Source organism: Prionailurus viverrinus, chromosome B3 (genome assembly GCF_022837055.1).
Source record: "Prionailurus viverrinus isolate Anna chromosome B3, UM_Priviv_1.0, whole genome shotgun sequence".
In the NCBI taxonomy this organism is placed as follows: Eukaryota; Metazoa; Chordata; class Mammalia; order Carnivora; family Felidae; genus Prionailurus; species Prionailurus viverrinus.
Window position 1 is genome coordinate 131,921,853 of NC_062566.1, and position 20,631 is coordinate 131,942,483.

General features: G+C 42.5%; 1 protein-coding gene across 1 annotated transcript; it reads left to right on the forward strand.

Moving 5' to 3' along the window:
* The first annotated feature begins 34 nt into the window (after positions 1 to 34).
* On the forward strand, positions 35 to 19,668 carry UBR7 (ubiquitin protein ligase E3 component n-recognin 7). The gene is made up of 11 exons (XM_047862529.1): positions 35 to 299; positions 2,138 to 2,271; positions 2,798 to 2,858; positions 4,559 to 4,654; positions 6,979 to 7,032; positions 7,508 to 7,613; positions 9,908 to 10,116; positions 10,281 to 10,430; positions 11,013 to 11,175; positions 12,194 to 12,255; positions 17,390 to 19,668. The coding sequence occupies exons 1-11, from the start codon at positions 150 to 152 to the stop codon at positions 17,480 to 17,482; spliced, it is 1,278 nt and encodes a 425-aa protein (XP_047718485.1). The 5' UTR covers positions 35 to 149; the 3' UTR covers positions 17,483 to 19,668.
* The last annotated feature ends 963 nt before the right edge of the window (positions 19,669 to 20,631 follow it).

Genomic DNA, 20,631 nt, shown 5'->3' on the forward strand with positions numbered 1-20,631 from the left:
GTTTGTCGGAAGTTGCTCCTCCCCCTTCCTTCGCTTCCCTTCCTTGAGATTGGTTCTTAGCACCGGGCCCCTCCTCCTCCGGCCACGCCTCTCGCAGCCGCTTTTCCCGCCTCCGCCGGGCCGAGCGGCGGACCCGCTGACAGTTGAGGATGGCTGGGGCGGAGGGGTCTGCTGGGCGGCAGTCGGAGCTGGAGCCTGTGGTATCGTTGGTCGACGTACTAGAGGAGGACGAGGAGCTGGAGAATGAAGCGTGCGCCGTATTGGGCGGCAGCGACTCCGAGAAGTGCTCCTACTCGCAGGTGGGCGCGCGGCCCTGGCCTCGCCTTCCCCGGGCTCCCGCTGAACCTCCTGTTCCCGACCAGACTTGCCCCATTCCCGCGTGTCGCGGCCCGGCTCCCCTGGGGTGGTCCCAGGCCACCGTTTGTCGTAGACTTCCCCGTCCCAGGCCCAGCTGCCCTTAAAGCTCAGTCTCCTGGTTCCCTTTCTCCGCTTGTTTCCAGCAGGGCTCCCCTCCTCCCTCGGTCTTCCTCCGTCTAGTCCCTCAGGATTCTCCAGGCTTTGGCCCTGGGACCCCTGCTCTTTCCTTCCTCTCCTTCTCTTCTCCGCGCCTTGGCTGCTTTTCAGAAACTATCCCCTTGACCGCTCAAATCCCGACATCTTTGTCCTTACTTTTCCCATCCTAAGAGTGTTTATTTGGAACCGTATGGGAGAGTCGAAGCAGAGTTAAAGGAGAGAGCTCTGGATTTGAAAATCTCCCCGAGCTGGGCCCCTTGACAGCTAATCCTCTGCAATTTAGTTTGACAAGTACAAGCTGGTAGGTTTTTTGTTGTTGTTGTTGTTGTTTTTGCGAGGTGAAGCAAGTATGGTGTCTATCTGCAGTCCGCCCCCCATGGAAATAGACCGGAACCACGACAGCAGGTGGCACTGGTAAAGGAGGGAGGAGGGGAGAGGATTTGCTTGAAGGGTATATTTGGCATTTGGAAGACGTTATGAATCAGGATTTGAGGGGGTGTGTTGTAGTGTTTGGTGACTCATCCTATGTTTCTAGGTACAAAAATGGAGAAAGGTGGGTAGAAGAAAACTTTACACGGGATGAGAATTGGTAGGAAGAAGGAGGTTGCCTAGCCCCAGGGCTGGGGGTGGGTGGGATGGCAACATTGGGGGATGAGGTGAGAGACTTGGAGTCATTATGTGGTGTGGACTGAGCTCATAATACCAGTTGTCATCTTGACCAGTTGAGTTTAATCCTGCCCAGTGGTTAGATTGTTGAAAAAACCTGGTATCCACAGACAGACCCAGATGTTGGCTGGTATTTTAAAACCTTTGGTCACCACTAAAACAACTTTTTTTCTGCTTTCCTTAAAATGTATGTAAGCTCTTTTTGAAACGTGGTTAGCTTTATAAATTGGACTTTGTAAATTTTTTATTTTTACTTTAGTAAAATATATGGAAAGTGCACAAATCATTTGTATGGTTTGTGGAAAAAAGTGAACATATGCATGTATGTAGCCCCCAGATCATTACTGGCATCCCAGAAGCTTCGCTGCCTCCCTCCTTCCTGGAGGAGGGTAACCATTGTCAAGATTTCCAAAAGCTTTGCTGATCTTTTCCGTCAACTTTTAATTGTGAAAAAATTTAAATCTACAGATAAGTTGAAAGAATACTTTTATGAACACCTGTGTACCTCTTCCACATATTCACTTTTTGCCACATTTGCTTTTATCTCTCTTCTCTCTGTAATACACTCCGACCCCCCCATCTCCCCTACCCCCCACCTCCCCAGACCCCCTCCCCGAACCATTTGAAAATAAGTTGCAGACATCATGACACTCTAAATACTTCAGCATGCATCTCCTAAAATCAAAAGGATTCTTGCATAAAGTGCATTGATCTTCATTGTAAGTGTGCTATTGCTAACATAAGCCTGTACACGTTCTCTTACATTTTCATGTGTTAAGATGTTGGTGCAGGCCAGCTGATTCTTCTTTTCAGCTGCCTGAGAATTTTAAACTATCATTGTAAGAAAAAATTGTATGAAATGAGCACTACCATAGTGCATATATAATGACATAAAACTTGTGACAGTGTTTTGGCACTCTCTTGTGTGATTATTCTCCTTCCATTTTGTGGCTTTTAGGGCTCAGTAAAGAGACAAGCACTCTATGCCTGTAGTACTTGCACCCCAGAGGGAGAAGAACCAGCAGGAATTTGCCTCGCTTGCAGTTACGAATGTCATGGAAGTCATAAACTATTTGAGCTGTACACAAAAAGGTAAAAACGGAGATTGGTGCTGGATGCTTTTTAAATGTTTAGATTCTTTTTCCACCTGCGCTTTTTTCTTGTTTTTCCATTTAAAGTAGTTGTGTACTGGTAACATTTAATATGATTGTTTTATATAATTAGAATAGTGTTTCTGGAGGGCCTTTTAATATAATTATTACACCTGAAACTAGTTTTACCATATATGTTAACTAGAATTAAATAAAAACTTTTAAAAAAATCAAATATAATTATTGCACAGACTCAAACTAGTCATCCTTCTTTGTCATTATTTTACTTGTGCGTATATGTATGTGTGATATAAATATTTATTTCTGTGCATGTTAATTTCCCAAACTGTTAAATCTTTTATTCTGTGCTTGGAGAAATTTCAAATTGGACATATGAACAGCAATCAAGGTCACTTTTTAGACCCTAGAAATGAGTTGAAAGGGCAGGGGCTGTGCAATAAATTTAAAGAGTAATTCATTAGATTTAAAAGAAAAACTAAAATTTGGCTCTCCCTCATTTTTTTCAGAAACTTTCGTTGTGATTGCGGAAACAGCAAGTTTAAAAATTTGGAATGCAAATTATTTCCTGTAAGTGAGCAGTGTAAAAATACATTGAAAGTAGCTGAGATGGATATTTGCCAGAGGGGATAAAAACCATGCATTTTCCAAAAAGGAAGTTCTTATGCTTATTCTTTCAAGTAGACAAATTGGTATTAGACTGTATTCCATTAAAAAAAAAAAAAGACTGGATTCCATTTTTTATTTTATTGGAAAACTAACCTGTTCAGAGTCTGCATTACAGACTGTGGTATGAAAGATTTTGGTGGGAATGTTCTTTAATGTAACTGAGGTTTAATTATGTTGGTTGTGTTCATCCTTTAAGGCTTTTAAAGCAAAGGGTATAAAAAAATTTTTTAAGGTTTATTTTATTTTTGAGAGAGAGAGAGAGAGAGACAGAATCCAAAGCAGGCTCCAGGCTCTGAGCTGTCAGCACAGAGCCCAACACGGGGCTTGAACTCATGAGCTGTGAGATCATGACCTGAGCCGAAGTTAGACGCTTAACTGACTGAGCCACCCAGGCACCCCAACAAAGGGTATAACTGTAAAAACTGAATTAATAAAACTTGGTAATAATGAATGTGAGCTAGGTGCACAGGGATTTTTCTGCTTTAACTATACTTACGCAATAACATTTACTGAAGTAACAGAAACTAGAATGTCAGGGATTTTACATTGTTCAGTCATAATTGCTAAAACTCTCATGCTTTTTCTCTCCTGTGAAGGTTATTTTTAGACAATTTCCTTGCTTTTTACCATCTAGTAACCTGGGAGCTTTGGCTATTACAGCTGGGCATTAAGAAGTACTTTGGGGTTCCTGGGTGGCTCAGTCGGTTGAGTGTCTAACTTTTAATTTCAGCTTGGGTTGTGATCCCAGGGACGTGGGATCGAGCCCCAGGTTGGGCTCCACACAGAATGTGGAGCCCTGCTTAAGATTCTCTCTCTTTCCCTCTGCCCCTTTCCCCCACTCGCAAGTTCTGTCTGAGAAATAAGTACATAAAAAAAAATAAAAAAGTACTTTGAGGGGCGCCTGGGTGGCGCAGTCGGTTAAGCGTCCGACTTCAGCCAGGTCACGATCTCGCGGTCTGTGAGTTCGAGCCCCACATCGGGCTCTGGGCTGATGGCTCAGAGCCTGGAGCCTGTTTCCGATTCTATGCCTCCCTCTCTCTCTGCCCCTCCCCCGTTCATGCTCTGTCTCTCCCTGTTCCAAAAATAAATAAACGTTGAAAAAAAAAAAAAAAAAAAAAAAAGTACTTTGAAATTCTGGGTTATAGAGGTTGATGATATAATTTTATCAGCATTTTGTTAATGGATGTATTTGGTTTCCCCAATTACTACAAAGAAGGTACAAAAAATCAAATTTCTCTGTATCCTGGAAAAAATATCCTTTCAATAGGAGTGAATTCTTTTTCTTTGTACTTTGAAAGTTAAAAACCAGCTTCTGGGGAGGAAGATATTTAATGCAGAAATTTATTGAATGTATTAATGTCATACAACATGAAATACATGATATTTTATTATTGTGTCATGGTATTTTTTATATTTTACTACAATATATTGATGCTGTGTTATAAATATCTGTAATATATGTTCTTATAGTATATTGGTGTTATAAATATAATATATACCATATGTGATATTTATATGCTACTTATAATTTATACTTTCATGATGCCTGAAATTATAGTTAAAATTAGACCATATTACATATTGAAATGAATATCTTTCAGGACAAAGCAAAGATAAATTCTGGCAATAAATACAATGACAACTTTTTTGGATTGTACTGCATTTGCAAGAGACCTTATCCTGATCCTGAAGATGAGGTAAGGCAATTGGAGGTTAATTGGAGGTTAATACCTCTGGCCTTCACTCCTTAGCCTGTTGTCCAATCTGGGCCTTTATAGCTGTTCAGAAGGGATTTGGGGATTGCGAGAGGATTCTAGGTTTATCCTTTCTTAGGAGTCTGGGCTGGAGCTGTAACTGGTACAGATCTTGAGTGTTCTTCTCATCCTACATTACAAGAATGAAATATTGGGCAGGGCATTCTCAAGGCCAGTGCTTTCGTCCTTCCTCTCTCTCTCGTTGCCTGCCTGCTCCACTGCCAAGCACTTTCCAAACAATGACTTTCAACGTCTTGCCTCCATGGAAGAAAAGAAACGGGGTGTACAGACTGGATCCTCAATTAGAAGTATACACAAAATTAAAAAAAAAAAAAAAGAAGAAGTATACACAGAATTTAAAAAGAATTTTTCTTCCTCATTCCATCGTACTTCCCAGATATAACCACTGTTAACACTTTTTGGTGTATATGTTTTTAGACCTGTTTCGGTCCCAACATAAGTGATGTGTGTTTCAATTTGTAGTTTCCTTTTGACAAAAGTGAAAATTCCGTATGTTCACTTTTGCAACTTGCTTTTCTCACTTCTCAGTATATCATAGACTTCTTTCCATGCTACATAGCACACATCCACCTTGTTCTGATCACAGCCAAGTACTCATAATTTGACATGCTATAAGTTAGTTACCTAAATGTTCTGTAGCAGACTGGTCCGATCTCTTTTTTCAGTATTCTAAAGAAAGCTACAGTGGACATCCTTATACAGTAATTTGATTCAGTAATATTCCTGCAAGAATTTATGGATACTTAGAGGTAGAACTGATGAGACATAGGATATTTATATTTAAGATTGTGTTGGGGCACCTGGGTGGCTCAGTCGGTTGAGCATCTGACTCTGGCTCAGGTCGTGATCTTATAGTTCATGAGTTTGAGCCCCACCTTGGGCTCTGTGCTGACAGCTCAGAGCCCGGAGCCTGTTTCAGATTCTGTGTCTCGCCCCTCTCTCTGTCCCTCCCCCACTCATACTTTGTCTCTCTTTCTCAAAAATAAATAAACATTAAAAAGAAAATGCTTAAAAAAAATAAAATTGTGATCACCTCTGTCAAAAGAGTTCAGTCACCAACAGTAGGTGATAGTGGTTTTTTTCCCCAATACTCTGTTAGCCCTACATACTACCAGTCTTTTTAAGTTTTGCCATCTTGATAGATGAAGAGGTGTATCTTTTTTCTTTTCCCTGATCATGAATGAGAGTATGCATCTTTCATGAGTTTATTGAACATTTGTAATAACCTATCTGAATTGTCCTTTCATATCCTTGGCCCATATTTTGACTGGGTTGATTTTGTTGTGTATTTACTGATTTGAAGGAGTGCTTTATGTTTAGAAAAATTAGCCTTCTGCCTTCTTCCTTGCTTTCTAGTTGTCTTGGAACTGTAATTATTGAACCAAATTATATAGAGGAACAAGTTGAAGATATCTTTGAGTTAACAAAGATAAAACCTTAAAACTGGATATTTTAAGGTATGGGGTAAAGTGTTATAACACTGTTAAATCAAAAGACAAAAAATAAGATGCCAAATAAATTGATCAAGGTAGAAGAAAGAATAAAACTGCTTTATATATATGTATATTTGATATATGTGTGTGTTTATCTGTATTGACATATATATAGGCATATATGCTTTTTTCCCCCTTTGAGAAGTTATAATAGGGAAAGGACAGAACATTGGGATATTAATCAGTAGATATGAAAGTCTGGGAATGAAAGGAAAATCATTCCAAAAACAGTCTGTGCCCTATGGTAAGTCATTTTCCTAGGGCCAGAATCTAATTTCTTAACTAATTCGAATTAGGGAAGTTGTTGCTGTCCATATTAGCAAGAGACTGTTTATAATATTTACTTTTCAGTTTAAGTAAAGTGAAGGGCTTGAAGAATGTGGGGTTGCCACATTCTACATTGGTCAGTCCATCTCACCTTCCTGGGTCTTGGTTTTCACGTAAAATGAGATGTTACTTATAAAGTCTTGCGAGAGTCAGGTGCCAAGTAACCAAAGTGGACCAGCTTTGACGGTTGTTTCCAAAGTGCTCATCTCACTGTAACCTTTCGGCAACATCAGTTCGTGTTGAGTGAACTTCTTTGGTCCTGTGATCTGCTATTTCTCCCTGGCCCCTTGACTGTTGGCATGTGCGTAGCCGTCTCACAGAATCGGTATAGAGAATTTAATATATAGTTCTTCTGTTTGCTGGATTTACTTCCGTGTCCCAGAATTCATTGTAATCATTAACATACAAACTGCTTTTCCGTGTTAGATTCCGGATGAGATGATCCAGTGTGTAGTCTGTGAAGACTGGTTCCATGGAAGGGTAAGGAAAGCTTTTTACATTGTTGTTTTTTTAATTTTTAAAAATGCTTGGTTTTTTGAGAGAGAGAAGGCATGCACGCACATACACATGCATGGAGGAAGGACGGGCAGAGACAGAGGGAGAGAGAGAATCCCAAGCAGGCTGCATGCTCAGCACTGAGTCCGACTCAGGGCTCAATCTCATGACCGAAAGATCATGACCTATAAGATCGTGATCTATATCGAGTTGGACATTTAACTGAGTGAGCTACCCAGGCGCCCCAGCTTTTACCTTTTAAAAGGTATTGTCTGTACAGAAAGAAAAAAGATCTCTTCTTGCTTCTTTTTGAATTGTGTTATATTTTACATTATAATTACTCTTCTAAAAAGAAATTGTAAAGATATGATCAGTGTTCTGTTGCAATATTTGTTTGTTAAATAGCATTTTGGACAACTTGGAGACTACAAGGAAAATAGTGGGTTTTCTGTATTCACAGCATCTTGGTGCCATCCCCCCCGAGAGCGGGGATTTCCAGGAGATGGTGTGCCCGGCTTGTATGAAGCGCTGCCCCTTCTTGTGGGCTTATGCTGCACAATTGGCAGGTGGGTGTCTTGTGGAGTTGGTGTGCCACAGTCTCGTACTTGTGAAATTTCTCTGTTCAGTCCAGAATTTTTAGCAACTGTTTTTGACTGGACTTCAAGGTGTAGAAAAAGTGTAAGATAACATACCTTCTCCACACGGTGCTTATAGAATGGTTGGGAGACTACCAAGACCAAATCTATGCTTAAATAACATGAGGCAGAGGCTGGATGAGACCAGAGTTAGGGAAAATGGAGGCAGTTTTTGAATGGGACTTTGAAAGATAAATAAAACCAGAATAAGTTGTTCTTTTTTTAATGTTTGTTTGTTTTTGAGAGACAGAGAGACAGAGCACAAGCAGGGGAGGGTCAGAAAGAGAGAGGGAGACACAGAATATGAAACAGGGTCCAGGCTCTGAGCTGTCAGCACAGAGCCTGATGCGGGGCTCGAACTTAGGAACAGCAACATCATGACCTGCGACGAGGTCGGATGCTTAACCGACTGAGCTATCCAGGCTCCCCCAGAATAAATTGTTCTTTTTAAAAAAAAAAAAAAAAAATTTTAATGTTTATTTATTTTTGAAGGAGAGAGAGAGTGGGGGGCGGGGCGGTGCAGAGAGGGAGGGAGACACAGAATCTGAAGCAGGCTCCAGGCTCTGAGCTGTCAGCACAGAGCCCGATGCGGGGCTCGAACTCACAAACCATGAGATCATGACCTGAGCCAAAGTCGGTCGCTCAACCAACTGAGCCACCCAGGCGCCCCATAAATTGTTCTTAAGTATAAGATATGCTATTGGTTGGGAGATGTGAGGTATAGTTTGTTACCTAGTACTTTTATTGTACCCAAAGAAATTGGCCCAAAACAACTGATCAGCAATGGTCTTGAGGCATTATTTAATTTTACTGGTAATGCAAATGTGTTACTTAATTTATTTTTAGAGTGGCAGTTACTCATAGTATCTGCTGCTCTGACCTCATAATTTCTTGCCCCTCTCACCTTCAGGGAACATTTTACCACACAAACTGCAAACAGCACAGCCGTACCTAAAATCTCACCCTACACTTTTGATTTGTCTCAAAGTTCTTTTTTTTTTTTTTTTTTTTTTAAGCATTTAAGTTTTGGTTTTTTGTTTGTTTTTCAAGAGAGAGCACGCGAGTGGGGGAGGGGCAGACAGAGAGGGGAGAGAACCCCAAGCAGGCTCCATGTTGTCCTCGCAGAGCCTGACGCAGGGCTCCATCTCGCAAAACGTGAGATCATGACCTGAGCCAAGATCAAGAGTCGGACACTTACTCAACTGAGCCACTTAACCCCCCTGTCTCAAAGTTCTTAAACTTGGTGCGTCCTCCTTGTGTTCCTACCCTTTTCAGTTACATCTCCCACTTTCCACTGGACCTGTATCTATATCTCATTTGTTGGGTTTTCTTAATCAGTCTTCCCCCTGTCCCTTCATTTCCTTGTCTGTCAACAGATGGCCTCATTTCCCATTAAATCGAAGTGCCGTCATTCAACATGAACTTCCCTGTCATTTCTCTTTTCTTTTTGACAGTATTTCTGGGTCTATATCCATCCTTTTTTATTCCTTCCTCTCATCGAGAAAAGCTGGTTGTTTTTTCAAAACTACCCTTCCACCTGTGTTTATAGTTAAACCTCTTCCTGCTTTCTTGCTTCTTGAGGTATCCTACCTCTTTTTACTGTCTGCAGTATTTTTCTTTTTCCTTTACATAGAAAATGCTTAAGTAGTGATTGGCATTTTTATTTTTTATGTTTTTAATATGTATTTATTTTTAAGAGAGAGACAGTGCAAGTGGGGGAGGGGCAGAGAGGGAGGGAGACACAGAATCCAAAGCAGGCTCCAGGCTCCCAGCTGTCACCACAGGGCCCGATGTGGGGCTTGAACCCACAAACCATGAGATCATGACCTGAGCCGAGGTCAGAGGCTTAACTGACTGAGCCACCCAGGCGCCCCTGTTTTTTTTTAATTTTCAATTTTTATTTATTTGTTTTTAAAGATTTATTTAAGTAATCTCTACACTGAATGTGGGGCTTGAACTCATGACCCTGAGATCAAGAGTCACATGCTCTTCCAACTGAGCCAATCAGGTGCCCTGTGATTGACATTTTTAAATGAACTGTTCAATTATTTGAACTCTGGATTAGGCAGGCATAACCAAAGGAAGAGTTGATAATTCCTTTCTCATTATTCCAGAGATTAAGGTTGACTTTCTCTTTTTCCAGATTCTGAAATCTTTTTTAATCAGACTCAGTGATTTCACTGTCTATGGATATGTGTGTGTGTTTGCTTTCATTGAACCCACAGTAACCAAAGTATCTGTGGAGGATGATGGGTTGGTGCTGAATGTTGATGGAATAGGTGATCAGGAAGTCATCAAACCTGAAAATGGAGATCATCAAGATAGTACCCTCAAAGAGGATGTTCCAGAACACGGAAAGGATGCTGTCACGGAAGTTAAAGCAGAGCAGACTAACGAACCATGTACCAGCTCTAGTTCTGAGTCTGATCCCCAGGTAACATATGAAGTATAAGCCATCAAAGAACTAAAGCTTAAGCAAAATTACTTCTGTAAGCTCTGTAGCTTTGGATCTCAATTGTACCCTTTGCCCAAAGAAATTCCTTTATACAGTCTAAACTGTCAGAGTGTAAAAAACATACTGCAAAACTTTTATTTCAGACCGCACTTAAGAATCAACATCTCAACACAGAATCACAGTCTGGCTGCAGACTTCAGGATCTTAATGCTAAGCAGTTGATAAAGAAAGACACTGCCACCTATTGGCCCCTGAACTGGCGTAGCAAGTTATGTACCTGCAAAGACTGTATGGTGAGTGACTGATCAAGGTCAATGTCACTGTGTTTTACGGACTGATGCCTAGAATAAGACTTTCTGAAAAATATATTTATGAAATTGATGTTAGCTCTGTAGAGAACTTTAAAATGTTTCATATTAAGCAAATTTATGAAATGCTCTTTGCAGTCTGAATGCTTGTGGGAGAAATTAAGAATCATGCGGTACTTTTTATTATCTTCATTTTAGTGGAAAACATAAATTTTTATCTTTTTCATATCATAGAATTTGCTTGGGAATAAAAATTACTTGAAAGTTCCAGTAAATCAGTAGTTTTCATTTTTTAATTAAAAAACATTTTTTTTTTTTAAAGGTTTTTAAATAAAGATCTTTTAGACCATACAACACCTATTGGGAAGTTGGGAGATTCCTAAAAGAGATTTAGGCAAAAAGAATAAATCATTCAAGCAATTCTGTACTAAAAGGCTCAGGTTTTTCTGGCAATTAATGTAAAAAAAAAAATTAAATAAATTTTTAGTGATTCTCAGCTCTTGAGAATTGACTTTCTGAGAATGATATACATATGTTCTAATGGGAAACCGGTTTTATTTTTTGAAGAAAATGTATGGCGAGCTAGATGTCCTGTTCCTGACAGATGAATATGACACAGTTCTGGCTTATGAAAACAAGGGCAAGGTTGACCAGGCAGCTGACAGGAGAGACCCTTTAATGGACACCCTTAACAGCATGGACAGAGTCCAGCAAGTGGAGCTTATTTGTGGTAAATGCTGTTTGAACAAAAAGTCGTGAAGTTCATAAAGTTTCTTTCACTGTTAAAATATGTGTAAGGAGGGCTACTAACACCTACAGTTGTAATTTAATACCAAAAAAGCTTAAAATTGGAATTATAGAATAGGCTTCAATTATGCTTATTATGCTTGCTGAATTGTAGCGTTGCTGGGAATTTAGCTGTGATTACCACTGGATCAGAGTTAGGTGCTAGAATAATTATGTGCTTGAGAAACCTTAACATGCTGTTTTGATTCAGGGTAGATGTATGAATATGGAATAATAGAAAATCAGTTTCTTTGTCCATCGATTTAAATAGTTTTCATGGAGCATCACGTGTCCTCTTTTTGAGCAAAGCGTGTTATCTTTTGGATGGTTCTTGAGGTTGCTTTAGTGGTTCACAGGAAACCACCAGAGGGGAAAATATCCCTGAGCCCTTAATTGCAGGCTTTTACATTTTTCCCCCCAGCATGCCCAACTGATTTTAGTAATTTCCACCCTGACTACTCAGATGCCACCACCTCTGTGGCATTGATCGTTTCTGTCTTTTATTTTTAACTATCTGATTAATTTCTTTTGCCTTTATTAGACTAAAAGCTTTTTGAGGCTGCATTTGAAGGATTTTTGTAGCCCTCAGGGTACCTCATACGTAATATGAACTGTTAAGTGAGTGAATCAGTTTTGAAGCTTATAAAGTTTGATGAGTCCAAGATTATTTCCATTACTAGAATTCCAGAGAGGTAGGAAACCTTTTAAAAAAATTCTTAGCTAATATTTTTGGAATGGCAATTTTTTTGAGTTCTGTTTGTTTATTTGTTTTAAGAAGTAGGGTCCCCAATATCAAAATGAAAGAACTTGTGAGAAATTAGAAGCAAGTTTCCATGCATGTTTCACTTAGAGAAAATTTAAAGTATTAACCTACTCAACTATCAGTGGAAAAGATGCACTTTGTTTCTAAAAGCAAATGACTTGCCTAAAGTCTATGTACCTTTTTTGTTGTTTTGATTTAGAATACAATGACTTGAAGACTGAACTTAAAGACTATCTCAAGAGATTTGCTGATGAAGGCACGGTATGTATGTTGCATTACAGAATTTTAATCATAGCTCTGTATGTTTTGAATAAACTGTTTATTTTGTTGGATGAAAAAATGACCACGTGTCTTAACCTGGATCCTTAAGAGGTGACTGCGGGCAGAGCAGAGGGGAATCAGGAGCAGGTGGCGAAACAAGGACCTGGCCTCACTGGGAGTCCTTCCAGCCCTGGGCTCGAGGGGGTGAGAGGTGGAGCAGCCACACAGGGTCTGCAGAGTGTGCTTGTGGCTGAGGGGAAGGCCCGGACATTGGCAGAGGTCCTTGGAGGAGGAAGAACAAATGATCAGGCAGGGGAAAATTAATTCCAGGCCCCTTATTTTGGGCTTTGGATTCTATAGTTTAGAACAAAAGAACTTCAGAATTTGAGACTAAAACATTTTTCTGGCTAGTAAGAGAGTCTATCTACTTTTAAGGGTGACACTGATTCTAAAATGTATAATATTTAAAATAGTCTTGGGGTGCCTGTGTGGCTCAGTCAGTTAAGCATCTGACTTCGGCTCAGGTCATGATCCCGCGGTTCATGGGTTTGAGCCCCATGTCAGTCTCTGTGCTGACAGCTCAGAGCCTGGAGCCTGTTTCGGATTCTGTGTCTCCCTCTGTCTCTCCCCCTCCCCAGCTCACACTCTCTCTCAAAAAAAAAAAAAAAAACAAAGAGTAAACATTAAGAAAAAATTTTTTAAATAGTCTTCCAGATGAATTTATAAATACTTGCTCTTTATGATTCACATATTTGTGACAGAATTTTTTCATGAAATACTTTTCTGCCTTCCAAAGGCAGATATAAAACAAAATTTAACTTTTCTTGGTCTAAGGCTGTCCTTACGGACAGTTGATGCTTTGTTCTGCTATGTCCAGACACAGAAATCAAGTTAGATGTGGGTGTGGTGGGTGCCAAGGAAGTATGCTGAGACTTTCTTTTTCTTTTTTTTTCTTTTTTTCTTTTTCTCTTTCTTTTCCTTCCTTCTTCCCTCCCTGCCTCCTTTTCTTTCTTCCTTCCTTCCTTCCTTCCTTCCTTCCTTCCTTCCTTCCTATGTTTATGTATTTATTTTGAGAGAGAGAGAGAGAGAGAAAATCCCAAGCAGATGTCACGCTGTCAGCACAGAGCCCGATGCAGGGCTCGATATCATAACCGTGAGATCATGACCTGAACCAAAACCAAGAGTTAACCGACTGAGACACCCAGGTGCCCCAAGACTTGTTTTGTTGGAAGGAGTCTCTGCCATGTTGCTTAAGGCCACTTTCTCCTTGCTCGTGAATGTGGGAAGAACTTGAAACTGCCTGGGTGGACAGGGTCACAGTGCTGCCTTTTTGCAAAATGAGTTGTAAAGTCAGAAGTTAAGAGTTTTGTCTTTAGTAGATTTCTCTCATTTTTTAGAGGATGTTCTTCACAGTCACTGTGAACATCCTCCTGCCTCTCAGCAGTTCTTAAACTACAGTTATTCCTGTCCCTCTGGTTACTGCAGACTTCTGTTTCTTCTTGCTAGAACTAAGAATGTTCATAGGTGTAACTGTTTTTAACCTTGGCACTGTTTTTTTGTGTTTTTTTTTTTTTTAATTTTATTCATTTTTGAGAGAGAGCATGAGTGGGGGGAGAGTGGGAGGGGTGGAGAGAGGGGGACAGAGAATCCCAAGCAGGCTCTGTGCTAACAGCAGAGAGCCTGATATGGGGTTCAAACTCATGAACCATGAGATCGTGACCTGAGCTAAAGTTGGACTCTCAACTGACTAAACCACCCAGGCACCCCTTGGCACTATTGTTTTTGTTTTTTAATGTTTATTTATTTTAGAAAGAGAGAGAGTGTGAGCAGGGGAGGCGCAGAGAGAAGGAGACACAGAATCTGAAGCAGACTCCAGGCTCCCAGCTGGTCAGCACAGAGCCCGACGTGGGGCTCGAACCCATGATCTGTGAGATCATGCATGACCTGAGCCGAAGTCGGATGTTTAACCGACTGAGCCACCAGGTGCCCCTTGGCACTTTTGTTTTTAATTAAAGTATAGTGTTACATTAGTTTCTGGTGTACATAAATCTCTGCATTATTGATGGACATTTGAAGTCTTTCAGATGTGTCAAAGCATGTGTGTTCCTGACTCTAGGACCTCTGCTCTTGTGCTGTTTGTGATCACAAGGCTCTTTATTGATTTGATTACACATAGTTAAAATCATGTAAAAGATATATTTCCAATCACATTTGAAACAAGCTATTTTTTAAAAAAGTTTATTCATTTATTCTGAGGGAGAGAGTGCGCAAGCAGGGAAGAGGCAGAGAGAGAGGGAGAGAGAGAATCCCAAGCAGGCTTCCTTTTCCCAGTGCAGAGCCCAACACAGGGCTCAATCCCATGAATTGTGAGATCCTGATCTGAGCTGAAATCAAGAGTCCAACACTTAACTGAGCCTCCCAGGTGCCCCTGAAACTAGCAATTTTCTTCAGTCTTAACCTGGATCTTCAACATAGGGATCTCTGTCATCACTAGGGCCGCTTTTTATCTGATATGATGAGTTAAAAAGACAGAAAAATGTATTTGTTTATTGTTCCATGACATTACTAATCCTTATAAAAACAAATAAGAACCTTAAGTTGCAATAAGGTTAATCTACTTTGGTTGTATTTGTCCACATAAGATTATAAGTTCTAGATGTTCTTAGATAACGGACTGCCTTTTATGTTTGTGTCTGCCTATAAAAAAAGAACACTCGGGGCGCCTGGGTGGCTCAGTCAGTTGAGTGTCCCACTTCAGCTCAGGTCATCGTTCTGCAGTTCATGAGCTCGAGCCCCACATCGGGCTCACTACTGTCGGCCTAGGGCCCGCTTTGGATCCTCTGTCCCCTTCTTTCTTCCCCCCTCCCCCACTCATGCTCTCTCTCAAAAATAAATATTAAAAATGAATAAAATTTAAAAACCACTTAGAAACTACAAATCTTCTGAAAGAAACCAATAAAATGATTTATTACTGAACCCCAGTATTTGTTCCTTAACATTCTACTCTGCATGTTGGCTGTGACCGTTTGAGGGTCTAGAAGCTAAAAATCGCCCACTCTGATTTGCGTGCTTTTAGGTCCCCTCTCCCGACATCCTTGCAGGAAAAATTCTTTTTTTGCCTTTCAGTGTTTAGTGTTGGTGACCCGAAGTAGGGACAGATCCTTCGAATTGGAATTTCCGAGTGTCCTATATATTAGCATTTCATAAGTGTGAGTTTCCACGCCATTTAGCAAATACATTAGAGCTTTGTGGTATCGCGAGTATCTTCAGTGTCTAGATCCTGACTTTGTTAGGGGTTCTGAGTCCTCACTCGTTGGCCAGCTGTCTCAGCCTTGGTGCTTGTAAAATTGATGTATCAGTCTGTGCCGTTCTTCCATTTAGAGGATCAACGAGGGTCTTCCCCCAAGGAAGTTACTCGAGTTGACATTGCTGTTTGTGCATGTTAGCAGCACTTACTCTTGGGGAGCAAGAGGGAGTGTTTCGCTTTATAGCCAAGTATTTACCACCTCCTTTCTTTTTCTCTCTCTCACTCTTGCTCACCTGCATTGACTGGGCTTCTTTCTCTTTCCCTCCCTCTCCCTGCCCCTCCTGCATTCTTTCAGAACAATAAGAATGTGTTACCTTTGTAATTAAAAAGTAAATTAACACCTGTTTCCTGTGATAGACTGGAGGCAGCTGTTGGGTCAGATCAGCTGGCCGAGCACTCCTGGGTGAGCCGGGGCTCCTGTCGGGTTTTCCCAATTTACTCTTTCATCCATACTGTCCCTTGGTCTTATTTTCTTATTTCTAGTGTTTTATTTTGCTAATATCTTGAACACCTTTGTATGATGCTCTAATCTTTTTCCAGTGAAACAGGAGACAAATTTCTCATTGCATAAAGTGGATATTCCATTTACTAAGAGTAGTTGCTACTTTATTTTTTGCCAGTTACTCTTTTTATGTGGCAAACACCTCTAATTTTGGCCTCCTGAAGAGGAAAAGTGTTTTGGCTCCTTTTTTTCATTAAAGAAGAAAACACAAATCTCAAAACAAAACAGACTTTGTTTCCTGTGGGTACTCACGTGGAGCTGAAGGATGTTCCCAAGAGACAGCTGTGGTCCTGGGCGAGGGCAGTGGGCTTGGGAGACCTTCAGGCACCCAGTTAAGAACCTACTACATGGGCGCCTGGGTGGCTCAGTCGGTTATGCTTCCAGCTGCGGCTCAGGTCATGATCTCACAGCTCATGAGTTCGAGCCCCATGTCGGGCTCCGTGCTGACAGCTCAGAGCCTGAAGCCTGCTTTGGATTCTGTGTCTCCCTCTCTCTCTCTCTGTCCCTACCCTACTCATGATCTGTCTCTCTCAAAAATAAATAAAACTTAAAAAAAAATTAGGGGCGCCTGGGTGGCTTGGTTGGTTAAGCATCTGACTTCGGCTCAGGTCATGATCTCACAGTTTGTGAGTGTGAGCCCCACATCAGGCTCTGTGCTGACAGCTCAGAGCCTGCTTCAGGTTCTGTGTCTCCCTCTCTCTGCTCCTCCCCTGCTCACACTTCGTCTCCCTCTCTTTCAAAAATAAATAAACATTAAAAAAAAATGTAAAAAGAACTTATTATGTGCCAGGCAGTGTTTCACAGGCATTAAATCCAATCTGATCTCCCATCCTGTTAGATAGGTGCTGCTTTTATCTCATTTCGTGTGAGGAAAGCGAGGTGAGTGATGGAACCCACTCTCGGCACTGTTCTGCCCTCCTGGCTGTATGGCTCTGGCCCAGCCCGTGTCTGTGCGCCTGGATGAATGAGCCCTCTATAGGATGGAGATATATGATTAGTTACACATTCAGGTCGTTCTTTTTTAAAGTCTACTTATTTATTTGGAGAGAGAACATAAGCAGGAGAGAGACAAGGAGGGAGGGGGAGAGAGAGAGAGAGAGAGAATCCCAAGCAGGCTCCATGCTGTCAGCGCAGAGCCTGATGCAGGTCTTGAACTCGTGTTGAGCCGAAATCAACAGTGAGATGCGCAACCGACTGAGCCACCCAGGCGCCCCTAAGATAATTATTACCAGCAGTGTTGTTCAACCTGTTTGTGAATAGCATGCCTGGTTATTGCCGCTCTGTAATACATTTCCCTTTCCTGGTCTTTGCTGTTTCCTGCACAGGTGGTTAAGAGAGAGGACATCCAGCAGTTCTTTGAAGAATTTCAGTCAAAAAAGAGGAGGAGAGTGGACGGGATGCAGTACTACTGCAGCTAGATTGGACGATGGCACCTGCTCAGCCAGGCCACTGCCAAGGCCACTTACTGTGCCCAGAATAAAAGAGGCGTTTCTCGCATCTGGTCCTGTTCCGGCCTCTCCTTGGAGAGGCCTCCCCTCCGGCCTTGAGCTTCCTTTCCTCCTTAACCACGGTCGCCACAGTGTGTATGCCGATTTCACAACCAGCGCCCTCTGACTCCGCTAAATGCAGCCCATTCCACAGACTGCCGGCCCGCCACCCGACTACCAGATAACCCCCAGGTTATTCGCTTAGAAGTTTTAAGAAGTTCGATTTGGTTTTGAGACAGTAAACTAGTGTTTTGTGTTTTTTTTCCTAATGATTTGTTCTTTAACTCCTGAACGTGTCTACCCTGCCACAGAGCTGTTGTCTCCCGGGACCCTCGCGGTGGGGGGGCACGGCGGGAGCGTCCTTCCTGTCTGCCACAACCCCTCTAGGTCCCTCACCCCTCCGATCGTGGTGCCTTGGGTCAGTGCTTCCTCAGGCCCGGTCTGCCTCTTCTCCCACATCCCTGCTTTCGCAAGCGTGGTCACGGCTTAGAGGGTGTCTCAAAACTCGCCTCCTCTGGGCCCGACCTCCAGCGGAGTCAGGGCTGATGGTTTTCTGGGCTGGACGTCTGTCACGGGCGGGGAGATTGGCCGATGGCAGGACTGAGGAAGCCAACCTTTGTTATGATTTTTACTAATAAAGTGAAAACTTCATTCACAATTCCACTGGCACTAGATATTCGAATTTCAGTACTGTAGTGCTCACAGGGCTTCCTGGAGAAAATTCGCCAGTGTACTAGTCCCTCTTCTGCTGCCTAGAAAATAGACCGGGTACTACCCTGTGAAATCTTAGTGGTTTACAAAGTCCTCTGGATTTCTTTATCTTATCAGGGATATTCATAAGCATATATTAAAAACAGACCTATTTTGATATTGTTCTGTTATGAAAATGTTATGAGAACCCCAATAAATTATTAATTTCCCCCTTAAATCTGTGCTGAAAGAAAAAAAAATACTGGTTTAGCTTACTTCTAGCGAGCAGGGCAGGGAGTGCCCTCTTTTGGAAGAGGCAGAGGGTATGTGAGAGACTCCAAACAGGGCCCCAGGCTGCATGAATGGTGAGCTTTATGTAAATAAATGTTAATGTCCACGGCTGGTTCTCTGATGACCATGAGACCCGCTTTTGAAGAACCTTGTGGAATGTTGTATTTTAAGGGGAAGTCCTTTCAGTTGGTATGAAGTCTCTTTACAGCCCTCAGTCTATGGGGAAAACACCTTTGATAAATGCAGAGTCCTCAGTTGCTGTCCCTCTGGAGCAACACGGTCTCTCCGGACAATAGAGGACCTGCTTCAAGGTATGTGACCCTAAGCGTCAGAGCCTTTGGGGCCACGAGTGTATGTTGATTTTCCTTCGTGTGTCCAGCAGTCGCATGTACCCGTCCTGGGGTGAGATGAACCCGGCCTCCAGGACATCAGGGCCTCAAAGAAATGGTCCAACCGTGGTTTTCTGCATCAAGCCTCCTAAGTACAGATCCCCATGGAGAGTGATGTGTGGAGCTAGAAGGCCTTCCGGCCACAGGAGGTGCTCGTGTGCCCTGAGCCGGCCTTGCAGGAGGGCTGGGTTGAAAAGCTCGGGGCATCTTTGAGGCTGGTTACGATCCCCAGCCTGGGAACCCTTTTCCAAGTCTGAGGATTTCTGAGCGCCCTCTGCAAGGTTGCGCTAGTGTGCTTGTTGTGGTCCGAAAGTTTCTATCTTCTCAAACGTTTGCTTTAACTGCCAGGGAGTTCCTTGCTCCGATGACAGGTCAGGACCAGGTCTCGGAGGTGACGCGTTACTGCGCAGCACGATAATACGCATCACCCGGGGCTGAGGGGCTCGTTTAGAAAGGTACTGCTCCTCCTTTGACATTAACCAGAAAACCTCTTTTTTTTTTAATCTGTGTTCACGACTAGTTTTCTTATTGACCGTGATGGACTGTCTCTTCTTGTAGAGACTGATTTTGGCCAAAATGTGGCAGTTGATATCAATGCATGTTTTATGCCGAACGAGAATACGATATTAGTTGCTTTTAAGGAATTCTGGCATCGTACGTGCATTTTTGTAGACTTGTTACTGGACTTACAGTTACATACTTCGATCAGGTTTCTGTAAAATTTAAATAAAATCAGTTCCAACAAAATGTGGCTTTTCAGATCGTTTCTAGTCATATTTAAATGTGCATAGCCTCCCTCTGCAGGTAATAAGAAACATGTGGGGCGCCTGGGTGGCGCAGTCGGTTAAGCGTCCGACTTCAGCCAGGTCACGATCTCGCGGTCCGTGAGTTCGAGCCCCGCGTCGGGCTCTGGGCTGATGGCTCAGAGCCTGGAGCCTGATTCCGATTCTGTGTCTCCCTCTCTCTCTGCCCCTCCCCCGTTCATGCTCTGTCTCTCTCTGTCCCAAAAATAAATAAACGTTGAAAAAAAAAAAAAAGAAACATGAATATGATGTGAGTATTATAGCAGCTATTCCTGCCCTGGCGTCCTGCTCCAGCAGAGGGACCGGTTAATTTCTCCCCTGCTGTTCTAGAAGAGGTGGCCTGATCTGAGGTTTGCCAGCAGGGCTCCTGCACTGCCCTGGCTTTATAACCCCTCCTCGAGGGAGGTTCCAGGACTCCCGCTGGGGCCCCAGGGAACAGGAGAACCGAGCAAGGCGCTTGGGTTGCGACCAATGGCAACGTGTTCAGGTACTGCTGTGTGTGGAAAGAGAGGCCAGGCGCCCACAGTCTGGGGAAAAGATGAGGTCCACCGTCACGGTAGCTCTTATTTCAAAAGTAAACATGAAAACAGATCAAAAAGCCAATGTAGAGGCCCATCTTTGGCCTCATCCCAGATCTTGCTTCTGTGGAAATTATTCAGACTGTGGTCATCACCCGTGGTGAGTTAAGCTCGCGAATGAAGGGCTGTGTGTGGCCCCGGAACCGCCCACCTATCTGACAGCTCGGGATTAGATTCCCCTCGGTGCCAGGAAAGCCGCAGTTCTCCCAGCTCCCCTAAAGGACTCTGGTGAAGCAGAAGGAAATTGAGAACAGTCCAAGTACTGCAGGACCTTGGCGGTGACCTCGTTCAGCTCCCCAGGGGAGACGAGTGTGGTCTGGGGAACATGG